The sequence below is a fragment of the Tupaia chinensis genome, unplaced genomic scaffold (genome assembly GCF_000334495.1).
Source record: "Tupaia chinensis unplaced genomic scaffold, TupChi_1.0 Scaffold000279_1, whole genome shotgun sequence".
Taxonomy (NCBI): Eukaryota; Metazoa; Chordata; class Mammalia; order Scandentia; family Tupaiidae; genus Tupaia; species Tupaia belangeri.
The window spans coordinates 361,930-382,628 of NW_006159762.1; the positions used below are offsets into that span (position 1 = coordinate 361,930).

General features: G+C 39.5%; 1 protein-coding gene across 1 annotated transcript in view; it reads left to right on the forward strand.

The window, feature by feature from the left end:
- The first annotated feature begins 1,009 nt into the window (after positions 1–1,009).
- Positions 1,010–20,699, forward strand: part of LOC102494214 (cytochrome P450 3A4) — a 28,977-nt gene continuing 9,287 nt past the window's right edge. The window contains exons 1-9 of the mRNA XM_006150142.3: positions 1,010–1,207; positions 4,810–4,903; positions 6,329–6,381; positions 8,470–8,569; positions 12,764–12,877; positions 13,138–13,226; positions 14,274–14,422; positions 18,205–18,332; positions 19,740–19,806. Coding sequence (XP_006150204.1) covers positions 1,137–1,207; positions 4,810–4,903; positions 6,329–6,381; positions 8,470–8,569; positions 12,764–12,877; positions 13,138–13,226; positions 14,274–14,422; positions 18,205–18,332; positions 19,740–19,806 — 865 coding nt within the window. The 5' untranslated portion in view covers positions 1,010–1,136. The remainder of the gene's footprint in view (positions 1,208–4,809; positions 4,904–6,328; positions 6,382–8,469; positions 8,570–12,763; positions 12,878–13,137; positions 13,227–14,273; positions 14,423–18,204; positions 18,333–19,739; positions 19,807–20,699) is intronic.

The following is a 20,699-nucleotide window of genomic DNA, read 5'->3' on the forward strand; positions in this document are numbered from 1 at the left end:
TTCATTGTTCTTGGACAGTGCAGTCTTTCTAGAGAGGTAGGAGTAATCTTTGGTAAAAAATTTCACTTGCTGTCAACTGCAGGACATTCTGAAGGGCTGTGCAGGAAGCAGCATGAATTGTTACTTTTTGACACCGCCAGCAATTTTATCTCCTTCATACCCTGTTTTTCCTTTAGAGGCTCTGATGTCCATGGAGTATCTATGGGTCAGCCTGAACCTGCAGCTATGGTGGCTGAGGAACACCAAACCTTGTTCCTGTATTAACAATTCAGGAAGATGGAAAGATTGCCAAAGAGTCATAGGGAAAGGACACGCAATGGCCTACCAATCTCGCCCAACTCCATTTACCTGGCCTTTTTGGATGTCTATTCTGTGTGAAGCACTGTGCTAGGCACTAGGGCCATGATGGTGAGTAATACTTATAGATGGCGACCTTGAGAAGCTCACGATCTGGTAATGGTAAGGGAAACACATAGAAGCCAATGATGGTGTTAGAGAGTAGAGAGAACAATGGAATTGTATGGGAGATAGAGATTGTCCAGAGGAGGGAGTGTTTATATCTATTTGACAAGGATGATGAAGAAAGAAATTAACAGAAGGGTTTCTGTCTGAGCTGGGTTTTGAAAGATAAGAAGGGGGTTTTCCAGGGAGTTCAGAGCATCGTAGGCAGAGGAAACTGAATGGGTAATGATCTGTAGATGTGGTTTGTTTGGAGGATTTAAAGTATTTCTCAAAAAGGGCAGCCATGGATACAAGGGCAGGTTAGAGGAAATTAATCCCAATGGCTTTGCTTGAGTTTTTGATAAGCACCAATAACCTTTGGGCTTACTGATAACATGGATTGAGTTGTTTATTAATTTCTCCTAGAATATGAACTCAAAGGAGGTCAATGTCGGGGTGTCCATAATTCTTTGCCGACTGCCAAGGTGGATTGGTTTCTTCCTACTGCAGGTGGAGCACAGGTGGTTTTTCTACTGGCTGCAGCTTCAGCCCGCCTCCTTCCCTGGCATATAAATATCCCAGCAGGCCTTGCTGCTGGGTGGGGACGGAAATCTCTACACGCACAGCCCAGCAACAAGCAGCACACACAGTTGAAAGGAAAACTCAGAGCAGAGAACTGCAGGAGGAAAGTAGAGATGAACCTGATCCCAAACTTTTCCATGGAGACCTGGATTCTCCTGGCTATCAGCCTCACGCTCCTCTACTGGTAAGTAACTGTCTAGATTCCCCTCCACTGAAACCTTGGACTTGGGGTGTCAATGAATTCTCTCTTTCCTTTATTTCTTTTGTAGATCAAAAGAGATCATGGAGGGGACTGTGGTTAAGTATCGGATGCTACAAACACATAAGAGGCTATTATTGGTTTTATGGAGATCTGTTGAAGGAATAAAAGTGTTTCTCCACCTCCTGTACAACTCCCAATTTCTGTGGCTAAAGAACTTAGTGGTTTCGTTTGGTCCTGAGGGTGAGCTTATCAGCAGAGGCAGATTACAAACTGACTGCCTTGTGCAGTGGGACCCTCAGCCGTTCCTCAAGCTCTGTGATTCTAGGAGTAGGAGGAAGTGACTAGTTTTTTTGTCTTATTAACTTTGCCTTCTAATTTCTGTGTCTGTTGCAAGAGATGTGTAGAAAAATCATCCTCTGTGGACAGGGCAGGGGAGTGGGGTGTCCCTTCTCCTCTCCCTTCTACCCCCCAGGCATCATTTGCATCAGGCACCACTGTGTACCCCAGACTTTGTCCTTTCTATTTTCCATGCTCCCCCCAAACTCCTCTCCCTTATAAAAAGCTCAATTCCTCCACCTTGTAATTTACAGAACTGTTTACCTCTGAATGATAACTCTTTAGAGCAAAGGAGACTGGGAAAAAAATCGGTTTTATTCTCTTCTTTCTATTCTTTTCCTTCTAATCTCTGGGAAGTCAGCATCAGCACAGAGATTTGTTTTTCCCCTGATCTGAAATCTGCTAGGAGTCTGGAAGGGCAGGAACCCAAAAACCAATTTGGATTTGAAATATTTCTTCCCTCTAAGTTCCAATAGAGGAAGATGAATCCAGACCCTGTAGTAGAGCAATTCCTGGCATTGTGGCGTGCAGGAGGAGACGAGTTAGTCTCAACACGTGAATAGGAGAGGTTCTCCCATGCTGTATTTGACTTTCATTTCAATTTCGAAATAAATGATGAAGAGTAGGAAATCACAAGGACACAAAACAAGAAAACAGAAACCTGGTTCTAATTTTTTGAAATAAATGTTTGGAATGTAATGTATTGTGGCAACACATTTTTTGACCTGCTGGCATCTTAAGGTGTATTGATATGGTTTAATTTCATCTTATTTAGTACCAGACATTTTTCATTGAGATAATTCCCAGTTGTTCTTTCTGAAGGATAAAAGAGAGCTGTTGGTTCAGGATTTGTGATAACTGAGGAGTGTAAAATGCCTAAGAATGTGAGTCTAATGTACAAATACATACCTCTATGGTGCAGATCACATATGTGTTTTTAAACATACCTGCCCAACCGGTTATTTTAATCCCTCAGTTTTCGACATAGATGCCTGGCAAGTTATCTTAACCTCTCTGTGAAGATTGGTAAGCAAGACTTGAGTGAGTAAGGATGTAAAAGGCATGCAGACAGGATTCAGGATGAAGAAGAGAATACTCTTCACCCTGTAATACAGAATTCCCAGAGATACTCATGGTCCTGATCTCCACTGGAGGTCACTGGAAAGACGGATTGGCATTTCATGTTCTTAAAGCCTGGGGAGAGGGACACCATCTAAGTCACTCTCTGTGGGGTCTGCCTTAGAGACTGTCACTAGATATTCTGGCAGCAACACAAACGACATTGCAGCCTTAGAAGACACTGGTGCAGCCCAGTGTCAGCAGCTGTAGACAATGCCCTCATTATGCAAACATGGTAGAAATACAATAAAAATGAATGGTTTGTTTATTAGCCTCTCTACTGTACCAAAAGCAGCATTAGTAAACCAGAAAGAGGCGAGCTGTAGAGGAACAGGGTTTCACCCAGACCATCATCTCCCTTCATATGGTGCTATGTGAGTTTATACGCTCGGTTAGGTCTTCCCTTGGAGACGATATTGCTGACAGATGAGTTCACCTACGTAGCCTTACCGACAATTTATATAACATATTGCAAATTCAGAAGCAGAAATCAATTGATTTGCATAGTAGAGATAACAAAGAAAGGAGCTGGAGCAGGAATAACCAAAGATGCCCTGGCAGTTGGTACACTAGCTTCCACTAAGTATCTGGGGGAGAGCCCTAGTGACCAGCTGGGCCTACCCAAGGTACCGCTAATGAATCCTTCAAACACACATCACTGCATGCATTTTTCAGTTCTATTTAATCACACATTATAAGATTTACTAGATTTGTACAGAATGTTTGAGAACTATACTGCTTAAAGGCTAACTTCTGAAGAAGAGGATACACGATCTAATTCAATTATTTGGAGAATTTTATGGTTATTTATTTTATGTTACACCTTTTTCTATCAATAGGAAGATACCTCAGCTTTGGAAGATACCTTCTCTTTGCTGAAAGGACACATGGGGGATATTGAACCATTTGTCCATATTATACTTTTAGTCATACTTTCCTAATTTGCCTCAACGGGGCCAACTTTGTAAGACTAGCAGCTTCATAGTTAAAAGAGTGCCATCAGTCTCTTCTCTCAGCCTCTCTTCCTCCAGTCTGCCATCTTTTATTAAGAGATTGAAGTGAAAAAAAAAAAAAGAGAGAGATTGAAGTGGAAAGTTTACAAAGTTCCAGAACCTCTAGTTGTGGGAGTCTTTAAGTGACATATTAAAGATGGAATATAGGCAAGAGTACCACAAGGAACACAGATATTATTGGGGTTTTGTATAGAGATAGTTAATGTACAGAGGCAGTAATTGAACAACTTTATAACTATCTTGAAAAAAATTGGCATACTTGGCACTGTGCTTATCAGGTAAATACCACTAGTTGGAGGGCCAGATTTCACAGTAGGAGGAAGGGCTTAAAAATGGATTCTTTGGTCATGGATTCCTCTGCACAGTGTCATACAGGGAACATACGGATCAGTCATCTTTCCTTATAGCTCAAAGCAACCAGATTGCCTGACAGCAGAGACTTGGGTGTAGCTGAAAGGTTTTCACATTCCCATGAGGCCAGGGTGAATCTGGATCACAGTGGTCATTCTGTGGAAATAAGAACTCTGCTGCAAGGTCTCTATGAAGCCAAATTTATGAAGGACCAGATCCTGAAACAGGGTCATGGAAAAGAAAAAAGAAAGGCATAAAAGCCTCTGAGCAAATTGTAAGCACAGGGTCACCTCAGGCTCTCAGTGGCTCCATAATTGAGTAGATATAGTTATGCAGAATCACATCATCAGAGCAGAAGGAAGAAAATTCCTCTTTCCTATCTAGAATGAGAATCCCCTAAATCATGGAAGAGTGAACCTGCTAAATAGATGTAAGCAAATGAAATGCCCTAGAAAAATTCCAGCCTGATTCTGTCAGGAACTCTCAAGTTTGGGGACATTTATCAAATCTTCACTCTAGTATTAGAACCAAGAAGACTTCATCTGCTTTTAGTTAATCATTTGTCTTTTAGGGGGGTCTTATGGTGGAGGTGGGAAAAGAGATGATAACTGAATATAACTATTGCCATTGGAGTTGCTGTTGTTATTTATTGCTTACATGTTATCTCTTCTACTTGACCATTCTAGTTTCTGAGTTAGTGATGTCCAGCCCCCATATGTATAAAGTCACAATCCTTGTGACCTCTCTCTCTCTTCCACTTTACAGGTATGGGACCTCTAGACATAAAATTTTTAAGAAAATGGGAATTCCTGGGCCAACACCTCTGCCTTTTTTTGGAACTCTGTTGGAATACCGCAAGGTGAGTGTTGTTTGAGTATCTCTTCTACTTCTTCGGTTGTAAACACCACCTAAGATCCACAATAACAATGTCCCTCCTTGGGAGAATATTATAAAGTATTATACTGCCAGAAATGGTATGCAGGATCCAACCAGAACATGGCCAGGTACACCCCAGGACTCTGCTGTGGATTCTTAGAAGCCTTAAGTTTGCCTCAGTTGCATGACCCAGATCTCTGGCAGATCACTGGATGTTCAGGACTTGCTCTTTAAGTTGTAAACATCATAAAGAGGATTTTCTGTTTGCCTAGTACAAATTCCCAAAAAGGGACTTTAATACGTAGGTAGCATTTGGAGGAAAGCATAAGGGGCCACCTCTAGCAGTGGCCCATTAGCTGTGTGTACTAGATAAAACACATTCCTTTTCACAGCATGAGCTCATAAATAACCTTTTTGTTTCTTCCTCCTGAAAAGCTTTGAAATCAGTTTACTAGACAGCCCAAGAGTCACCATCGGAGAATTTTCAGACTTGATTCTCTTAAAACCTGTAAAATTCGTTGTTTCCATGACTCTGCCACAGTTTTTTCTGCCCACAACATTCCTTGTGGATTTGAAAAAAATGAGAGTATTCTGCTTTATTTTCTGCAAAGGCAGCACCCTATGGGTGAGTCTGTGCAGGGTGTGGGTCTAGCTGAGGCAAGACGGTGACTGTCTATTGACTTCAAGTACCTTACCATTAAATGAGTTTTGTTTTTTACAACAAAGGCAGAATCACCCATAGAAATGAGAGGAATAGACAAAACTATTAAAAATTTAATTGGAATGGTGCATAATCTGGTCTATAGAGACTGTGCGTTTTGGCTAAATCTGTGGCTAATCTGGTCTGCTATTTTGCCCAGGCCCCTGGACTTTGGAAAGTCTCAAGTTTGCAACCGGAAGACCAGCAGCAAAGGCTTTGTGGGCTGCTCTTCAGCTCAGATTTCCTTTTCTGCAGCACTGAGGCTTATTTCTCAGATTCTAATCTTCCCAGCTAAGGCATTGGTTGCCTGATTACCACCCAAAAATTTCATAAATTGTTCTCTCTGAAAAAGCAATCATTTTCTCTTCACCCTTCCCAAATGAACCCTTCACCAAATATAGCATAAAATCAGGGACCTTCTTTTGTAGCAGATACATCACAGTTGAAACTCAAAATCAAGGAGATTTGTTTTAAGTTTTGGAAGTGAAAATTCAGAGCACAGTCTAATTTGTGATATCTTGTGTGTAGAGGTGGCACCTCCCCATTTTTTTTTTGGTTGAGCTGAGGAACTGGAAGATGAGTGCACTTTGTCATTCACTCACTCACTGTCTCACTCAACAACGTACTTTAGACTAAAAGAGCTCACTATTGTCTCTTGCTTTAGTACTACGTGCAATCAGAATAATAATCAATTTTATTTTTTCTTAGGGCATTTGGGATTTTGACCTAGAGTGCCATAAAAAGTATGGACCTACATGGGGGTGAGTATTATGGAAACTTCCATTGGATAAATATGTTTTTATGATGAAGCACCTCACTGCATGGAGGACAAATCTCAGCTCAGAGCATCTTGGGGTGAAGTTATCTATTGGAAAGCTTTTAGAGGCTTTTCCTATTGAAGATCTCATGTGTCAGCAGATGTTAAAGTCTATACTCTGAATTAGGCTGAGAATGTTATGGGTTATCACATTCCCCCAGGCTTTGTTGGCCCAGGGACTCCTAGTATCACTTTCTGTTCAGTATCTGGCTATTCCCTTCTTCTCTATTTTTCCTTCCTAAGGTCCCCTTTGATTACATAAAATATATTATTTCAGTTCCTTCTAATATATACTCATAAAGGCATGACATCATTGCCTTTTCATATTGATTCACTTTTAATTAAAAGTCAAAACTCCTTTATTTAAATTTTGAATTTAATATGTGCTTCTGAATGATGGGCTGGGGAGATGTATTAGGTCATCAGAGAAGTCCTGATATAGCTTTCCATGTTTTTTTATGCAAAAATGCATCATGACTTTTCCAGCACTCAACAGATTGAGAAACCACTTGTGCTTTTTTTTTTTAAGTGTCTCTGCAAGTGTGTTTTTTGGTGTGCTTGTTTAATTATTTTTAATAATTATTTATTTTAAAATTTTTGTCATTTTTTTAATTGATCAGAGAGAGAGAAAGGGAAAGTGAGAAAACAAGCCACTAAGTCTAGGACTTGAACCACAGTTGGCCATGTGGCAGTCCAGTGCCTTAACCACTACACCACCTGCTGGCCCCACATGTTTTTAATTTTAAGCCATGACTTTCAGTAGAAGGGTATAAGAGTCTGTCTTTCTTTTTTAATAATTATTTTATTTAACTTCATTTATTTATCTATTTTTAATTTGACCAGAGAGGGACAGAGTGAGGGAGAGAAAAAGAGGGTGAGTGAGAAAGCAAGTTGTCAGGTCAGAGACTTGAATCACAGTCAGCCATGTGGGGTCTAGGGCCCTCAACTGCCACTCCACCTGCTGGCCCTTAGGAGTATTTCTTTGTTTACTCTATTCAACTAACTTTGAAGGAAAGATGTAGCATATTCGTTTTGGTTTGTTCTTCAGTTTTTGCTATAGGGTGGGTGTGTGCATACACTGGAAAGAGAGAGAGAAAGAGCGAGAGATGAGAGAAAAAGTGAGAAATCAACTCCCAGGGGAATTACTGCAATCCCTTCTCCTCCAGTCTCCTCTTAGGATTTTGGGCATGTACACACATGGCACCTCTCATAATTACTTAGTAGCCAGGTCCATGACTTTGAACCATGGAGTTGTCTATGTGGGATTCAGAGCCTTAACCTCCATGCCACTGCCTAAGATGTGGCATATTTTTAAACCATTTGTTCCCAGGGGAGCTGATGGACTACATTTGTAGGATAGTTTTAGCCAATTATAGTAGCTATTCCCTTTTGGAGATTTGGTAAGAATAGTGGAAAAGGTATAGTCATTGTTCTTGTATGCTAAACACAAATGAGAGAAGGCTAGTACTTCTCATTATCATCTCTCATCAACTCTTCAGAAACAAGGCTGGCTGCATGGTTCTGAAAAGTTGGCATGGTCCATAAAGGAATCATGATCAAGTAGATAAAAACACTGGCCCAACTCCCAATACCCCTTGCCATATGTTTTACTTGAGAGCACTTGATAATTCACTTGCCTTCAATTTTTCACTGACCTAATATCTGTTTTGGAAATAAAATATTGTAAAATATCAAAAATGGTGAAGAATGGTATAGGAAATATCCACGTATGTACCATCTAGACTTAATAAATATTCTACTATTAGTTCTAACCATCTTTATCCTTAAATATCTCTTCCCTGCTTGAGCTAGCCACATAACCCTTCATTTTATGAAGCCTCAAGTGACTTCTATGGTAAGAATCTCGCTGTGTATCAGACCCTAACTTGAACTAGGAGCTAATGTTACTGTGTGTCCTACTACTAGGGGTATGGATTATACAACATTGGGATCAAAGTCTGAATTTCTGGGCATGGCTCTAACTGCAGAGCCCAGCTTCGTAGGTTTAATTAGTTTTGTTTTTTCAACACAGGTTATATGATGGTCGGCAGCCACTTCTGGTTATCACGGATCCAGATATGATCAAAATAGTACTAGTGAAAGAATGCTATTCTGTCTTCACAAACAGAAGGGTAGGCATCCATTGTTTAAATTAGAATATTATTTACTTAAGAAGTTTTTGTTTTTAAATAATTTTAGATTCACAGGAATTTACTCAAAAAATGTACAGGGAGGTTCCACATACCCTTTATCCTGTTTCCCTCAGTGGTAATGTCTTACATAAATATTGCATAGCTATAAGTATCGTTTATTCTTATTTCATTAATAGTAGCAAATGGGCATTGATTCAATCCATAGAGGTTATTCAGATCAGTTTTATGTACCCTCATTTGTGTGTGTGTATGTGTTTGTGTTTGTGTTTGTGTGTAGCTCTATTCTCACTTATCACGTGTATAGATTTGGTAACTACCACCAAAATCAAGGCATAGAACAGTTCCATCATCATAATGCTTCTTCTTGATATTGTTTTATAGTCATAATGTATAGTTTGTCTTTCCTCTCTTTCTCTCCCTCTTTTTATTTTTTGCTATAGATGTGTGCAATCTCCAGAGAGAGACAGAGAGAAAAAATGAAAAGTTCACCCCCTGGGGTGGTGGCCATGCCACAGTCTCTTCTCCTTCATTCTCATCTTGGGATTTTGGTCATACACGCGTGTACTCGCACACACATGGTGTGATCTTCAAGCGACTGAGTCTGGAACTCAAACAGCGAAGTTGGCCATGTGGGATCCAGACTCCTTAACCATGTTGCCACCTGGCTGACCCTTAACAGGGTTTTTATCAGAGAAAAAATAATTTTTTTTTATTTCCAAGAGGCCAATTTATCCATTTTTTTTCTTTTATACTTTGTGCTTTCTTGGTCAAGTCTGAAAATTCTTTGCCTAGCCCTTTTATGCTATTTTTCTAAAATTTATATAGTTTTGTTCTATATGTGAGTCTATATATAAGTCTAAAATACATCTTGTATTAAGTTTTGTATGAGGTATGAGATTTAGGTCAAGGTTCATTTTATGTCTGTGTGTATGTGTGTGTATGTGCGTGTGTAGTGTGTGTGTGTGTGTATGTGGTGGGGTGGGCTTATGGCTATCCACTTGTTACAGCACAATTTTCGAAAAGGCTATTCTCCCTTCATTGAACTAGTTTGAACCATTATCAAAACATAGTTGGGCCCAGTATGTGGGTCTTTTTTTTTGTTCTCTATTCTGTTCCATTGATGATTGAGTCTGTCCTTCTGCCGGCACCACAGTGACTTGATTACTGTAGATATATAGTAAGTGTTAACATCATTTAGAGTGAATCTTCTCACTTCATTTCAGAATTGTTTTAGTTGTTCCTGGTCCTTGGTCTTTTCTTACAAATTAAGAATAAACTTGCTTATGTCCATGAAAAAACCCTGCCAACCTACAATCCAGTAATACCACTTCTAGGTATTTACCCAGAAGATAGGAATACACTCAGTTGGAAAAACACTTTCATATCCATGTTTATTACAGCATTATTCACAATTGCTAAGACATGGAATCTACCCAAATGACCAAGAACAAATAACGGGATTGAAAATATGTGGCATATGTGCACTATGAAATACTACTTGGCATAAAAAAACAACAATAAACCCTCTCATTTTATACAAAATGAACGACTATAGATTTAATGCTAAGGAAAGCAAACCAAACTATGAAAGACAGATATTGTATGTCCCCACTCAATATATACCAAATGTTGGCACTCTATGACTGAAACTGAAAGAATGGAATATATAATACCAGGGACGACAAGTGTAAATATCAAAGACAGTATAGGAAGGACTGGATAGTGGGAGGGGAAGGGCTCAGTGGAAAAAGACATTTAACAGACAAAAGAATGGAGAGTTATCTGTTGATAACTATGTTTATGGTGATATCTTTGACTTGTTTGACATGCAATACATGTATGCTGGGAAAAACCATGTTGCAAGTTGTAAAGATGTACAATGATTACATGTAAATTAAAAAAACAAAAACAAATTTGCCAGGGCTGGCAGGTGGCCAGAGACGGAAAAAGGAAAGTGAAAAATCACCCCCACTGGGGGATGGCCATGCCACAATCCCTTCTTCTCCCTTCTTCTCTTGGGATTTTAGGCATGCATGCACACCACGTACCTGGTGTGATTTTGAAGCTGCCAGTCCCAGAACTGGAACTGTGGTTGGTCATGTGGGAATTGAGTGCTTTAACCACCATGCCAATTCCTGGCTCCAGTATGTTGAGTCTTTTAATCAATGAACATAGTATGCCTCTCCATTTCTTTAGGTCTTTTTTGATTCCTTTCATCAACATATTGTAGTTTTTAGCTTAGAAATCATGTACATGTTTTGCTAAACTTATATCTGTGATATTTCACTTTCTTTGAAGTTATTGTAAATGGTATTGTGCTTTTAAGAGATTTTCATGTGTTTATTGTTATTATATAGACATGTGGTTGACTATTGTATGTTGATCTTGTATCCTACAACTTTGCAGAACATATTTATTATTTTGTATATTTCTTGGAATTCTCTACATTCACAATTATACCTCCTAAAAACAGAAACACTTTTATTTTTTCCTTTCCAATCTGTTTCTCTTTTTGTTCTTTTCCTTCTCTTATTACACCAATTAGGACTTCCAGTATAACACTAAATAAGAGTGGTGACTGTGGACATTTTGAATTGTTACTAATCTTGGGAGTAAAACAGTCCATCTTTCACCATTAAGAGTGATGTTAGGGCCAGCAGGTGGCATATTGGTTAAGGTGCTGGACTGTCACTCATATGGCCAATTGTGGTCTGAGTCCTCCAACCTATGGCTTGATCCTCATGCCTGGCACATATATGTGTGTGCCCAAAATCCTGAGAGGAGAATGGAGGAGAAGGGATTGTGGCATGGTCATCCCTCTATCTGATGATTTCTCACTTTCTCTTTCTCTGTCTCTCCAGCAAGCACATATGCCCTCTAGCAAAAAACTCAAAAAACTCAAAAAAAAAAAAAAAAAGAAGAATGACATTAGCCGAAGTGTTTTTGTTTTTTGTTTTTTGTTTTCATTTTTCTTTAGACTCTCTATCAAATTGAGACAGTTTTTTCTTTCTTTTTGAGACGTTTTTGCTATAGGGTGTATAGCAAAAGAGAGAGACAGAGAGACAGAAAGTAAGAAATCCTCCATTCTCCTCTTGGGACCTTGGACATGCATGCACACACGCCCGGCATGAGTTTAAGCCACCGGGTCTGGGACTTGAACTATGGTCAACTACATGGGAGTCCAGCGACACAGCCATTACACCAACTGCTGATCCCAAGTTTTTCTTTCTTAATTTTTAAGGGACCAGCAGATGGTGTAATTGTTATATCTCTGGACTCCCATATAGTCAACAGTGGTTCGAGTCCTGGACCCCGCAGCTTAAAATTCACACCGGGTTCATGTGCATGTGTGCTCAAGATCCCAAGAGGAGAATGGAGGAGAAGGAATTGTAGCATGGCCCTTCCTCTGGGGTGTGATTTCTCTCTTTCTGTCTCTCTGTCTCCCTGTTCCATGCATGTGCCCTATAGCAAAAATATCTCTCTCTGGAAAAAAGAAAAAGAAGTATCCATTTCCATTTTAAAACAAAATACTGTTTTGGAGAATGAAATAAATTTTCAAGCAGATTGACTTGGTAGGCCAGTTTCAAGCTGGGAAACATTAATAATATTATTTCTTTCCGTTTTCCTTCTATCCCTGGTGGGGAAAATGAAAGAAAAAAAGACTTTTATGTAATTGCATTGTTTCTTCAGAATATCAAAAATTTTGAGTATTAACTACTTTTTTTTTTAATCATCAAGGTATCCCTTTTTCAGGTTGCTCCATGTAGACATATGCAAAAATAAAATTGCTCTGATGCAACATACAGTTTTCCAAGGCCATCTGTCTATCTTTCACAATCCCTTTCCATTCAGCACTGCCTTGGAGGACGGTCTTATTCCTGTTTATCCCCTTGAGGAAATAGTTTTCCCACCATGCAGAGCATTTGCATTTTCAGAGGAGACTGGTACATAAAGGCTGAAAAACATATCAGGTATCTGAGTGCCACTTCCACCCTCATAGGAGGTTGGGCTTTTGAGATAAGTTTTTAGTAAGCATCTAGCGTAGGGCCTGCCACCTACTAGATAGTTACTAAATATTTGTTACATAATTGATGCCTGTTTAATGAAGTTTCTGCAATGATAGAGATTTCCAAAAATTATATAAGACAAAATATCTTTTGCTTTGGATTCTAGTCTTTAGGTCCAGTTGGATTTATGAAAGATGCCATTTCCATATCTGAGGATGAAGTATGGAAGAGAATAAGGGCATTGCTGTCTCCAACCTTCACCAGCGGAAAACTCAAAGAGGTATAAAATAAAAGGGCTTTTAATTAAAAACTTAAAGAATTTGGGAACAGGTAGAAAGTAAGAAGATCACGGTCCCTTGCGAGGGATAAACAATTTAATTTGAGCTTCCTGAAAATGGTCTTTTATTTTTATATCTTAGAAGAGAAAGTATAAAATCTATGATAAGGTGTCACTTACTGCTTCATATTTAGGAAAATCATGTCCTTGTGAGATTTGGGTCTCCATATTTAACTATAGTTGGTGTTATGTTTTGTGCTTAGATGTTCCCAATCATTATCCAGTATGGAGATATATTGGTGAAAAACCTGAGAAAGGAAGCAGAGAAAGGCAAGCTCATCACCATGAAAGAGTAAGTAGGGGTTGGTTTAGTGGTAGTGCAGTAGTAAGCTATTCAAGAGAAGCAAGATCCCACATGGCCACTGCCATGCAAATTCTGTACTTGGTCAACCTGAAACATGTTGGATATGCCTGCAAGTGCCTAAGATCTAACGGGGTGAAGGACTGGAGGAAGGGGACTACATGTAACCAGACCCTGTGGATGGTGCTCATCTTTCTTTCTTTCTTTCACTTTTTACTCTCACATGCATGAACACATGCTCTATCATGAATAAGGCCATCACTTCTCTATCCTCCAATCTCAAGAGAGAAAAGGCTCTGCAAAGACTATGATTAGGCCAAAGATATCATTTTTTTGTCCAAACTGAGATATTTTAGAATTACTCTGGAACAGCAGTTATAAATTGTGACTATCCTGGGCAACTCAGGACAAAGAATTACTTAGCTTTGGATACCCCACACTGATTTTGTCTTAGGGAAACTACAGATCACTGGAGTTGGGTTTATTAGAAGCTTTATTTTTATTTTATTTTTTTGGCGGGGGGTGATACGGGGAAGGTGTGAAGGAAAAATGATTTGCCTGACTACTCAGAACAAAGAGTTGGTGCTCTGCTGCTGCAGGGGATCATCTCTGGGCATAGACTCTGGATGAGGCAAGGCATGGGTCAAAGTCACATTTCTGTAGTCCCAGAGGAAGAATGAATGACTTCAGCTTTGCTCTGCTGATATCTATTATCACCCACCGTCAACACACACTGCTGTCATTCACCTGAGTATGGATCTGTCTCTGTCTATGACATAGCTCCTTGAGTTCAAGGATGAGTCTAACTCACGTTTGTGTTCCCATCACTCCTAGGAGTGCCAGTTGCATCACTGGCACCCAATAAATGCCTCATGAGTGAGAGTGGTGGGGGCACAGAGCCTTCATATGATCCAGCAAAAGTTCTGAAAGTGTGATTCTTAAAGGTGTGCTATATGGATTTATACAGATTTTGCTGCATGTGTAGTAGAAGATGCTGATTTTAATTTTCTGGTTTTTTTTTTTCTGTTTTTTATTCAGTGTCTTTGGGGCCTACAGCATGGATGTGATCACTGGCACATCATTTGGAGTAAACATTGATTCTCTCAACAACCCACAAGATCCCTTTGTGGAAAAAATCAAGAAGCTCATAAAATTTAATTTCTTTGACCCATTCCTTCTCACAATAAGTATGTATACTACTATTTCATTAATTTTCTCTTTAGAATAATTATTTGAAGTATAATTCACATACTATATATAGTTCACCCACTTAAAAATATACAATTTGGGACCAGCAGATGGTATAATGGTTATGTCACTGGACTCCCACATAGTTGATTGTAGTTTGAGTCCTGGACCCGGTGGCAAACTTACACTGGGTATGTGTATTTGTGTTCCCAAAATCCCAAGAGGAGAACGGAGAAGGGATTGCAGTATGACCATCCCCCATGAAGGGTGATTTCTTGCTTTCTGTCTCTCTGGTGAGTGAGTGCACATGCCCTATAGTAAAAATCTCTCTTTAAAAAAAAATACATATATACACAATTCAGTGGTTTTCAGTACATTTGTCAATATGTGGAACCATCACCACTGTCAATTTTAAAACATTTTCTTTTTTTAATGAATTATTTATTTAATTGCATTTATTGTTATTATTATTTTTAATTTGACCAGTGAGAGACACAGAGGGAGAGAGAAAGTGAGAAAGCTAGCTGCCAGATCTGCAACTCAAGCCATAGTCAGCCATATAGGAGTCCAGTGCCCCAAATACCACTCCACCTGCCAGCCCCACAGTATTTTCATGAACACCAGAAACCTTGTACTTTTTTTTAATTTTTTTTTTTTTTTTTTTTTTTTAGAGATTTTTGCTACAGGGTCCATGCACTCGCTGAAAATACAGAGAGACAGAAGTGAGAAATCATCCCCTGGGAGAGTGGCCACACCACAAACCCTTCTTCTCTAATCTCCTCTTAGGATTTCGGCCATGCATGCACACCTGCTTGGCATGAGTTTCATGCCACCAGGTCCAGGAATTGAACCACAATTGACTACATGGGAGTCCAGCCTTATAACCATTATGTCATCTGCTGGTCTCTATGGATGAATCTTGAAAACATAGTGCTAAATGAAAGAATCCAGTCACAAAAGACCACATAGTCTATGATTCTATTTGTAAGAAGTGTGCAGAATAAGCAAATCTATGGAGACAGAAAGTAAATCCTAATTTCTCTAGATCCTCGTTGGCACTTTTTTTTTTTTTGTCTTGGGACCAGCAGTTAGTGTAATGACTATGTCACTGGACTCCCAGGTAGTCAACCACGGTTCGCGTCCTGGACCCGGTGGCTTAAAAATCACACTGGGTGCGTGTGCGTGCGTGCCCAAGATCCCAAGAGGAGAACGGAGGAGAAGGAATTGTGGCATGGCCATCCCCCCAGGGGGGTGATTTCTCGCTTTCTGTCTCTCTGTCTCTCTCTGTCTGTCTGGCGAACGCACGCGCCCTATAGCAAAAACCTCTCAAAAAAAAAAAATCTAAAAATTCACTAATTGCCAAATCTGAGGTCATAAAAATTTCTCCATTGGTTTTTTCCTCTAAGAGTTGTATGGTTTTATTTCTTATCTTTCAGTCTTCAATCCATTTTGCGTTAGGTTTTGTATATGATGCAAGGTAAGGCTCCAACTTTCTTCTTCTTCTTTTCTTTTCTTTTTCTTCTAGGTTTTTACCATAGGGCATGTGTACTCACTGGAGAGAGACAGAGAGAGAGACAGTGAGAGGGAAAATGAGAAATCACTCCCACCTCACACGGGGATGACCATGCCACAATCCCTTCTCCTCCATTCTCCTCCTGAGATTCTGGGCACGCACACACAGGCGCCTGGTGTGATTTTTCAAACCACCAGTCGGGACACATAGTTGACCATGTGGGAGCACAGCACCTTAATTGCCACTCCACCTGCTAGCCTCTGTAATACTAGTTTTAAAGGATTTCCTCTTATTTTGTTTTTTAAAGTGTTTGTGAAGAATTGGTATTAGTTCTTGAAATGTCTGGTAGACTTCACCATTAAACCATCTTTGTGGGTAGTTTTTGATTACTAATTCAATCTTTGTATGTCTTTATAGGTCTGTTCAGATTATCTGTTTCTTTCTTAGTCAGTTTGTGAAGTTTGTGCTTTTCAAGGCATTTGTCCATTTCATCTAAGTTATCTAATTTATATCATTATTTTAATAATACAGTAATAGAATTCCTTTAAATCTTTTCTCCTATGTTTGGCTTTGCCATAAAGCATGTGCACTCACTGGAGAGAGACAGAGAGAGGGAGAGTGAGAAATCACCCCCAGGGGGAATGGCCACACTGCAATCCTGTCTCTTCCACCCTCCTTTTGCAATTTTTGGGCATTCACACACATGTGCCCAGTGTGACTTCCAAGCTTCTGATTTTTGGAATTTGAGCCATGGTTAGCCATATGAGAGTCCAGCACCTTAACCACCATGCCACCTGCTGGTCCCCCTTTATAATCCTTTCTATTGTTTTAATGCCAGTTATAATTTTTCTTCTTTCTTTTTTTTTTTTTCCTTATTTTTGGAGACGTTTTCGCTATAGGGCGCATGTGCTCACCAGACAGACAGAAAGAGAGAAATCACCCCCCAGGGGGGATGGTCACGCCACAATCCCTTCTCCTCCATTCTCCTCTTGGGATCTTGGGCACGCACGCACATGCGGCCAGCGTGTTTTAAGTCACCGGGTCTGGGACGTGAACCGCGGCCGACTACGTGGGAGTCCAGCGACATAGCCATTACGCTAACTGCTGGTTCCCTCTTCTTTCATTTCTAATGCTAGAAAAAATGCTTTGAGCCATCTCTCCTTTTTCTTCTTGGTCAATCAAACAAAAGATTTGTCAATTTTGATGATGTTTTCAAAGAACTAGCCTTTGGTTTCATTGATTTTTCTCTATTTTTTTAAATTTCTATTTCATTAGTTTACACCTAGTCTTCATTATTTTCTTTCTTCTGCTTGGTTTAGGTTTAGTTTGCTCTGTGTAGGTGTGTTATGTTGTAAATTTATTGATCTGAGTTTTTTTAAAATATAGGCATTTATAGCTATACATTTCCCTTTGAGCATTGCTTTTGCTACCATTTCATAAGTTTTGGCATTTTGTTTATTTTTATTCTTCTCAAAATCATTTATAACTATCCATTTGTTTCTTTTTTGACTCATTGGTTATTTAGGAGCATATTGTTTAGTTTCCCCATATTTGTGAATTTCCTAATTTTCTTTCTGTTATTGGCTTCTTTCATTCCAGGTAGATGAAGATCATATGCTGTATCATTTTTTATTCTCACTACTATTTCTTGAACAGCAGAAGCAATGAAAACAGCAGACTATGGTCTGGCTTATCCTAAATGACTCTAATCAAAGATAAAAGGCTAAGAGGGGGACCAGCAGATTGTTTAATGGTTGTGTTGCTGGACTTCCATGTAGTCTGTGGTGGCTCGAGTCCCAGACCCAGTGGCTTAAAACTCAAGCTGGGCACCTATGTGTGCATGCCCAGAATCCTAAGAGATGATTGGAGGATAAGAGACTGTGGTGTGGCCATCCTCTCTGGGGGGTGATTTCTCGCTTTCTGTCTCTCTGGCAAGCACACATGCCCTATAGTAATAATCTCTCTCTCAAAACAAAACAAAATAAGAAAATGGCTAAGAGGTTAGAGAATTTGATACCCTCCTTTGACCACGCCAAAGACGCAGAGAGGCCACTGATCTCATTGCTATAGTGGTGGGGCCAATATGCAAACATGTCCTTGCTCAGCTATTGACCTAGAAACCTGAGAAAAGGTCAGAGAGGGGATAGTCCTGGTGTCTGTTTTGATTGGTAGATAAAATTTTAATTTCTCCAGGGTAGAAAAAATTATAATTGTTCCAAGTAAATTTTGCAATTTTACCAAGGTTTCTTTTTTTTTTTTTCCCTCCAGTACTCTTTCCATTTCTCTCCCCATTTTTTGATGCCATCAATGTCTGTTTATTTCCACGAGATGTTTTAAACTTTTTTAAACAATCCGTGTTAAGGATGAAAGAAGGTCGTCTTAAAGATAAACAAAAGGTAAAATCTGGTGGTGGTTGCATCAGGATGTTCACTGTTTGATAATTTATTGGACTGTATATATATATGATTTGAACACTTCCCTGTCTTTTTTTAAGGTAGATAGAGAGCTCTAAGTTTAGAGCAAGTGTACATTTTGGGGAGAATGGAAAAGGAGAGATCAGAGAAGAGATACAAGAGTGAGTCAGATGGGACCAGCAGTTGGCGTAATGGCTATGTCGCTGGACTCCCACATAGTCGACCACAGTGTGAGTCCCGGACCCGATGACTTAAACTCACGCCAGGCGTGTGTGCGTGCATACCCAAGATCCCGAGAGGAGAATGGAGGAGAAGGGATTGCGGCATGGCCATCCCCTCTGGGGGGTGATTTCTCACTTCCTGTCTCTCTGTCTCTATGTGTCTGGTGAGCGCACGCACCCTATAGCAAAAATCTCTCCAAAAAAAAAAAAAAGAGGGATCAGAGAAAAAGAATTTAAAATGTAGTAATAGATATCACAAAAAAAATTATAGACATAAAAGCTTATCACTTCTCTACCCTTCAATATGTATTAAAGGATAAAAGTTACTGTTTTAAACTTATTTCACTGGTATTATTATTTCCCTAAATCTTAGACTGGCAAAGAATCCTTTCCATTCCAAGCTTCTTATTTTACATACGCTCCAAAGCAAAGCCCTTTCTGGCTACCTGGTGAAGTGTAGTCGGTGTTATAAAGTCTGAGCTCTGTCATGGCCTGGAGTATAGAGGTGCCTTCTCTGAGCCCTGAGGCTGCATGCTGGCTAACTTGCTTTTCCTTCGTGAGGCCTGAAGGCCAGCACAAGGATGTCTGCAGGTCAGGGTGCAGGACTAGGTATCCCAGGTGTCACTGAAAATATGTTGTATAGAGTTTTAGGAGGGTGGAATATTTTAAGATGTTGAAATGAATGTCAGGAGATTAATCTTTGTGTCCATTGGTAAAGAATTAAGGCAGGAGAACAAAAATGAGTGAAGTCCAGGAACTCTTTCTGAGTAAGCAGTTGTGACAGGAGAAGGATCAGGCAATTCTTTGGCTAGGAAGATGCATTGAAAAGACAGAGAAGTAGAGGATTAGAAAGGGAAAAAAAAAAGAAAGAAAGAAAGAAAGAGAAAGAAAGAAAGAAAGAAAGAAAGAAAGAAAGAAAGAAAGAAAGAAAGAAAGAAAGAAAGAAAGAAAGAAAAAGAAAGAAAGAAAGAAAAAGCAATTTGACCCACCTTACCTGGATTTTCCAGAGAAAATTCTGCTTTCCAAAGTTTATAGATGAATGTTGACATTCACTTCTTACTCTGGCAACCAGTCAGATGTTTGGACTTAAAGGGGCCATATATTGTACTTTTGATTTGCTTCTGACATCACAAATGACTGTCATTAAAAATTCTCTTTCTGCTTCCAGCATCGAGTAGATCTTCTTCAGCTCATGATTAACTCCCAGAATTCCAAGGAAATGGAGTCCCATAAAGGTAACAAAAGAATGCTTCAGAGGGCTACCTATGGGACAGCAAAGAGAAAGATAATTGTTCTGAAAATGCGTAGCAGTTTTTTAGGTAGATGAGAATTTAAGCCAATTGCAAAATGACAGTTGTGCAGATATTATAAATGGTAGCCAAAAGCATGTTCTAGAAACACACAGGTTTATCCATGTTCAAAGCTTGAAGGGAAACTGTGAATAAGCATTTCATACTTGGACATCAGTCAGGGGTCTGTGGATCAACTACATTAGAACAAATGTCATGTCTATTTCTATCTTTCCCAATGTGACTTTTTTTGATAAAGAAATTACAGTATCATTGTTTATTACAGCAACCACTAGACAAATGTGGCTATTAAGTTCTTGACTATTTGCTTAGTACCAATGAAAAGCTGAATTTTAAGTTGTATTTAATTTTACTGAATTAAAATTTAGGGCCAGTCAGTGGCCTGGTGGCTAAGACAGCTGGAACCCACACAACTGACCATGTGATTCATGATCCTAGATCCAGTGGTTTGAAAATATGCTGGGTGCATGTGTGTGTGTGGCCAAAATCCTCAAAGGAAAGAGAAATGGAGGAGAGGAGACTACTGCATGACCATTCCCCCTCAGAGGGTGTTTTCACCTTGTCTGTCTTTCTCTGTCTCTCTGTCTCTTTCTTGTGAGTGGATGCGACCCCTGGCAAAATTTTAAAAATGAGTAAATAGATTTTTTTTTAATTTAAAATTAAGAGACAGAAGATAATGTGATGGTTAAAATGCTGGATTCCCACATGGCCAATCACAGTTCAAGTCCCAGACCCAGCATCTTGAAAATCACACTGGGCATGTGTGCCTGTGTGCTCAAAAAAAAAAAAAAAATCCAGAGAAGAGAATGGAGAAGGGA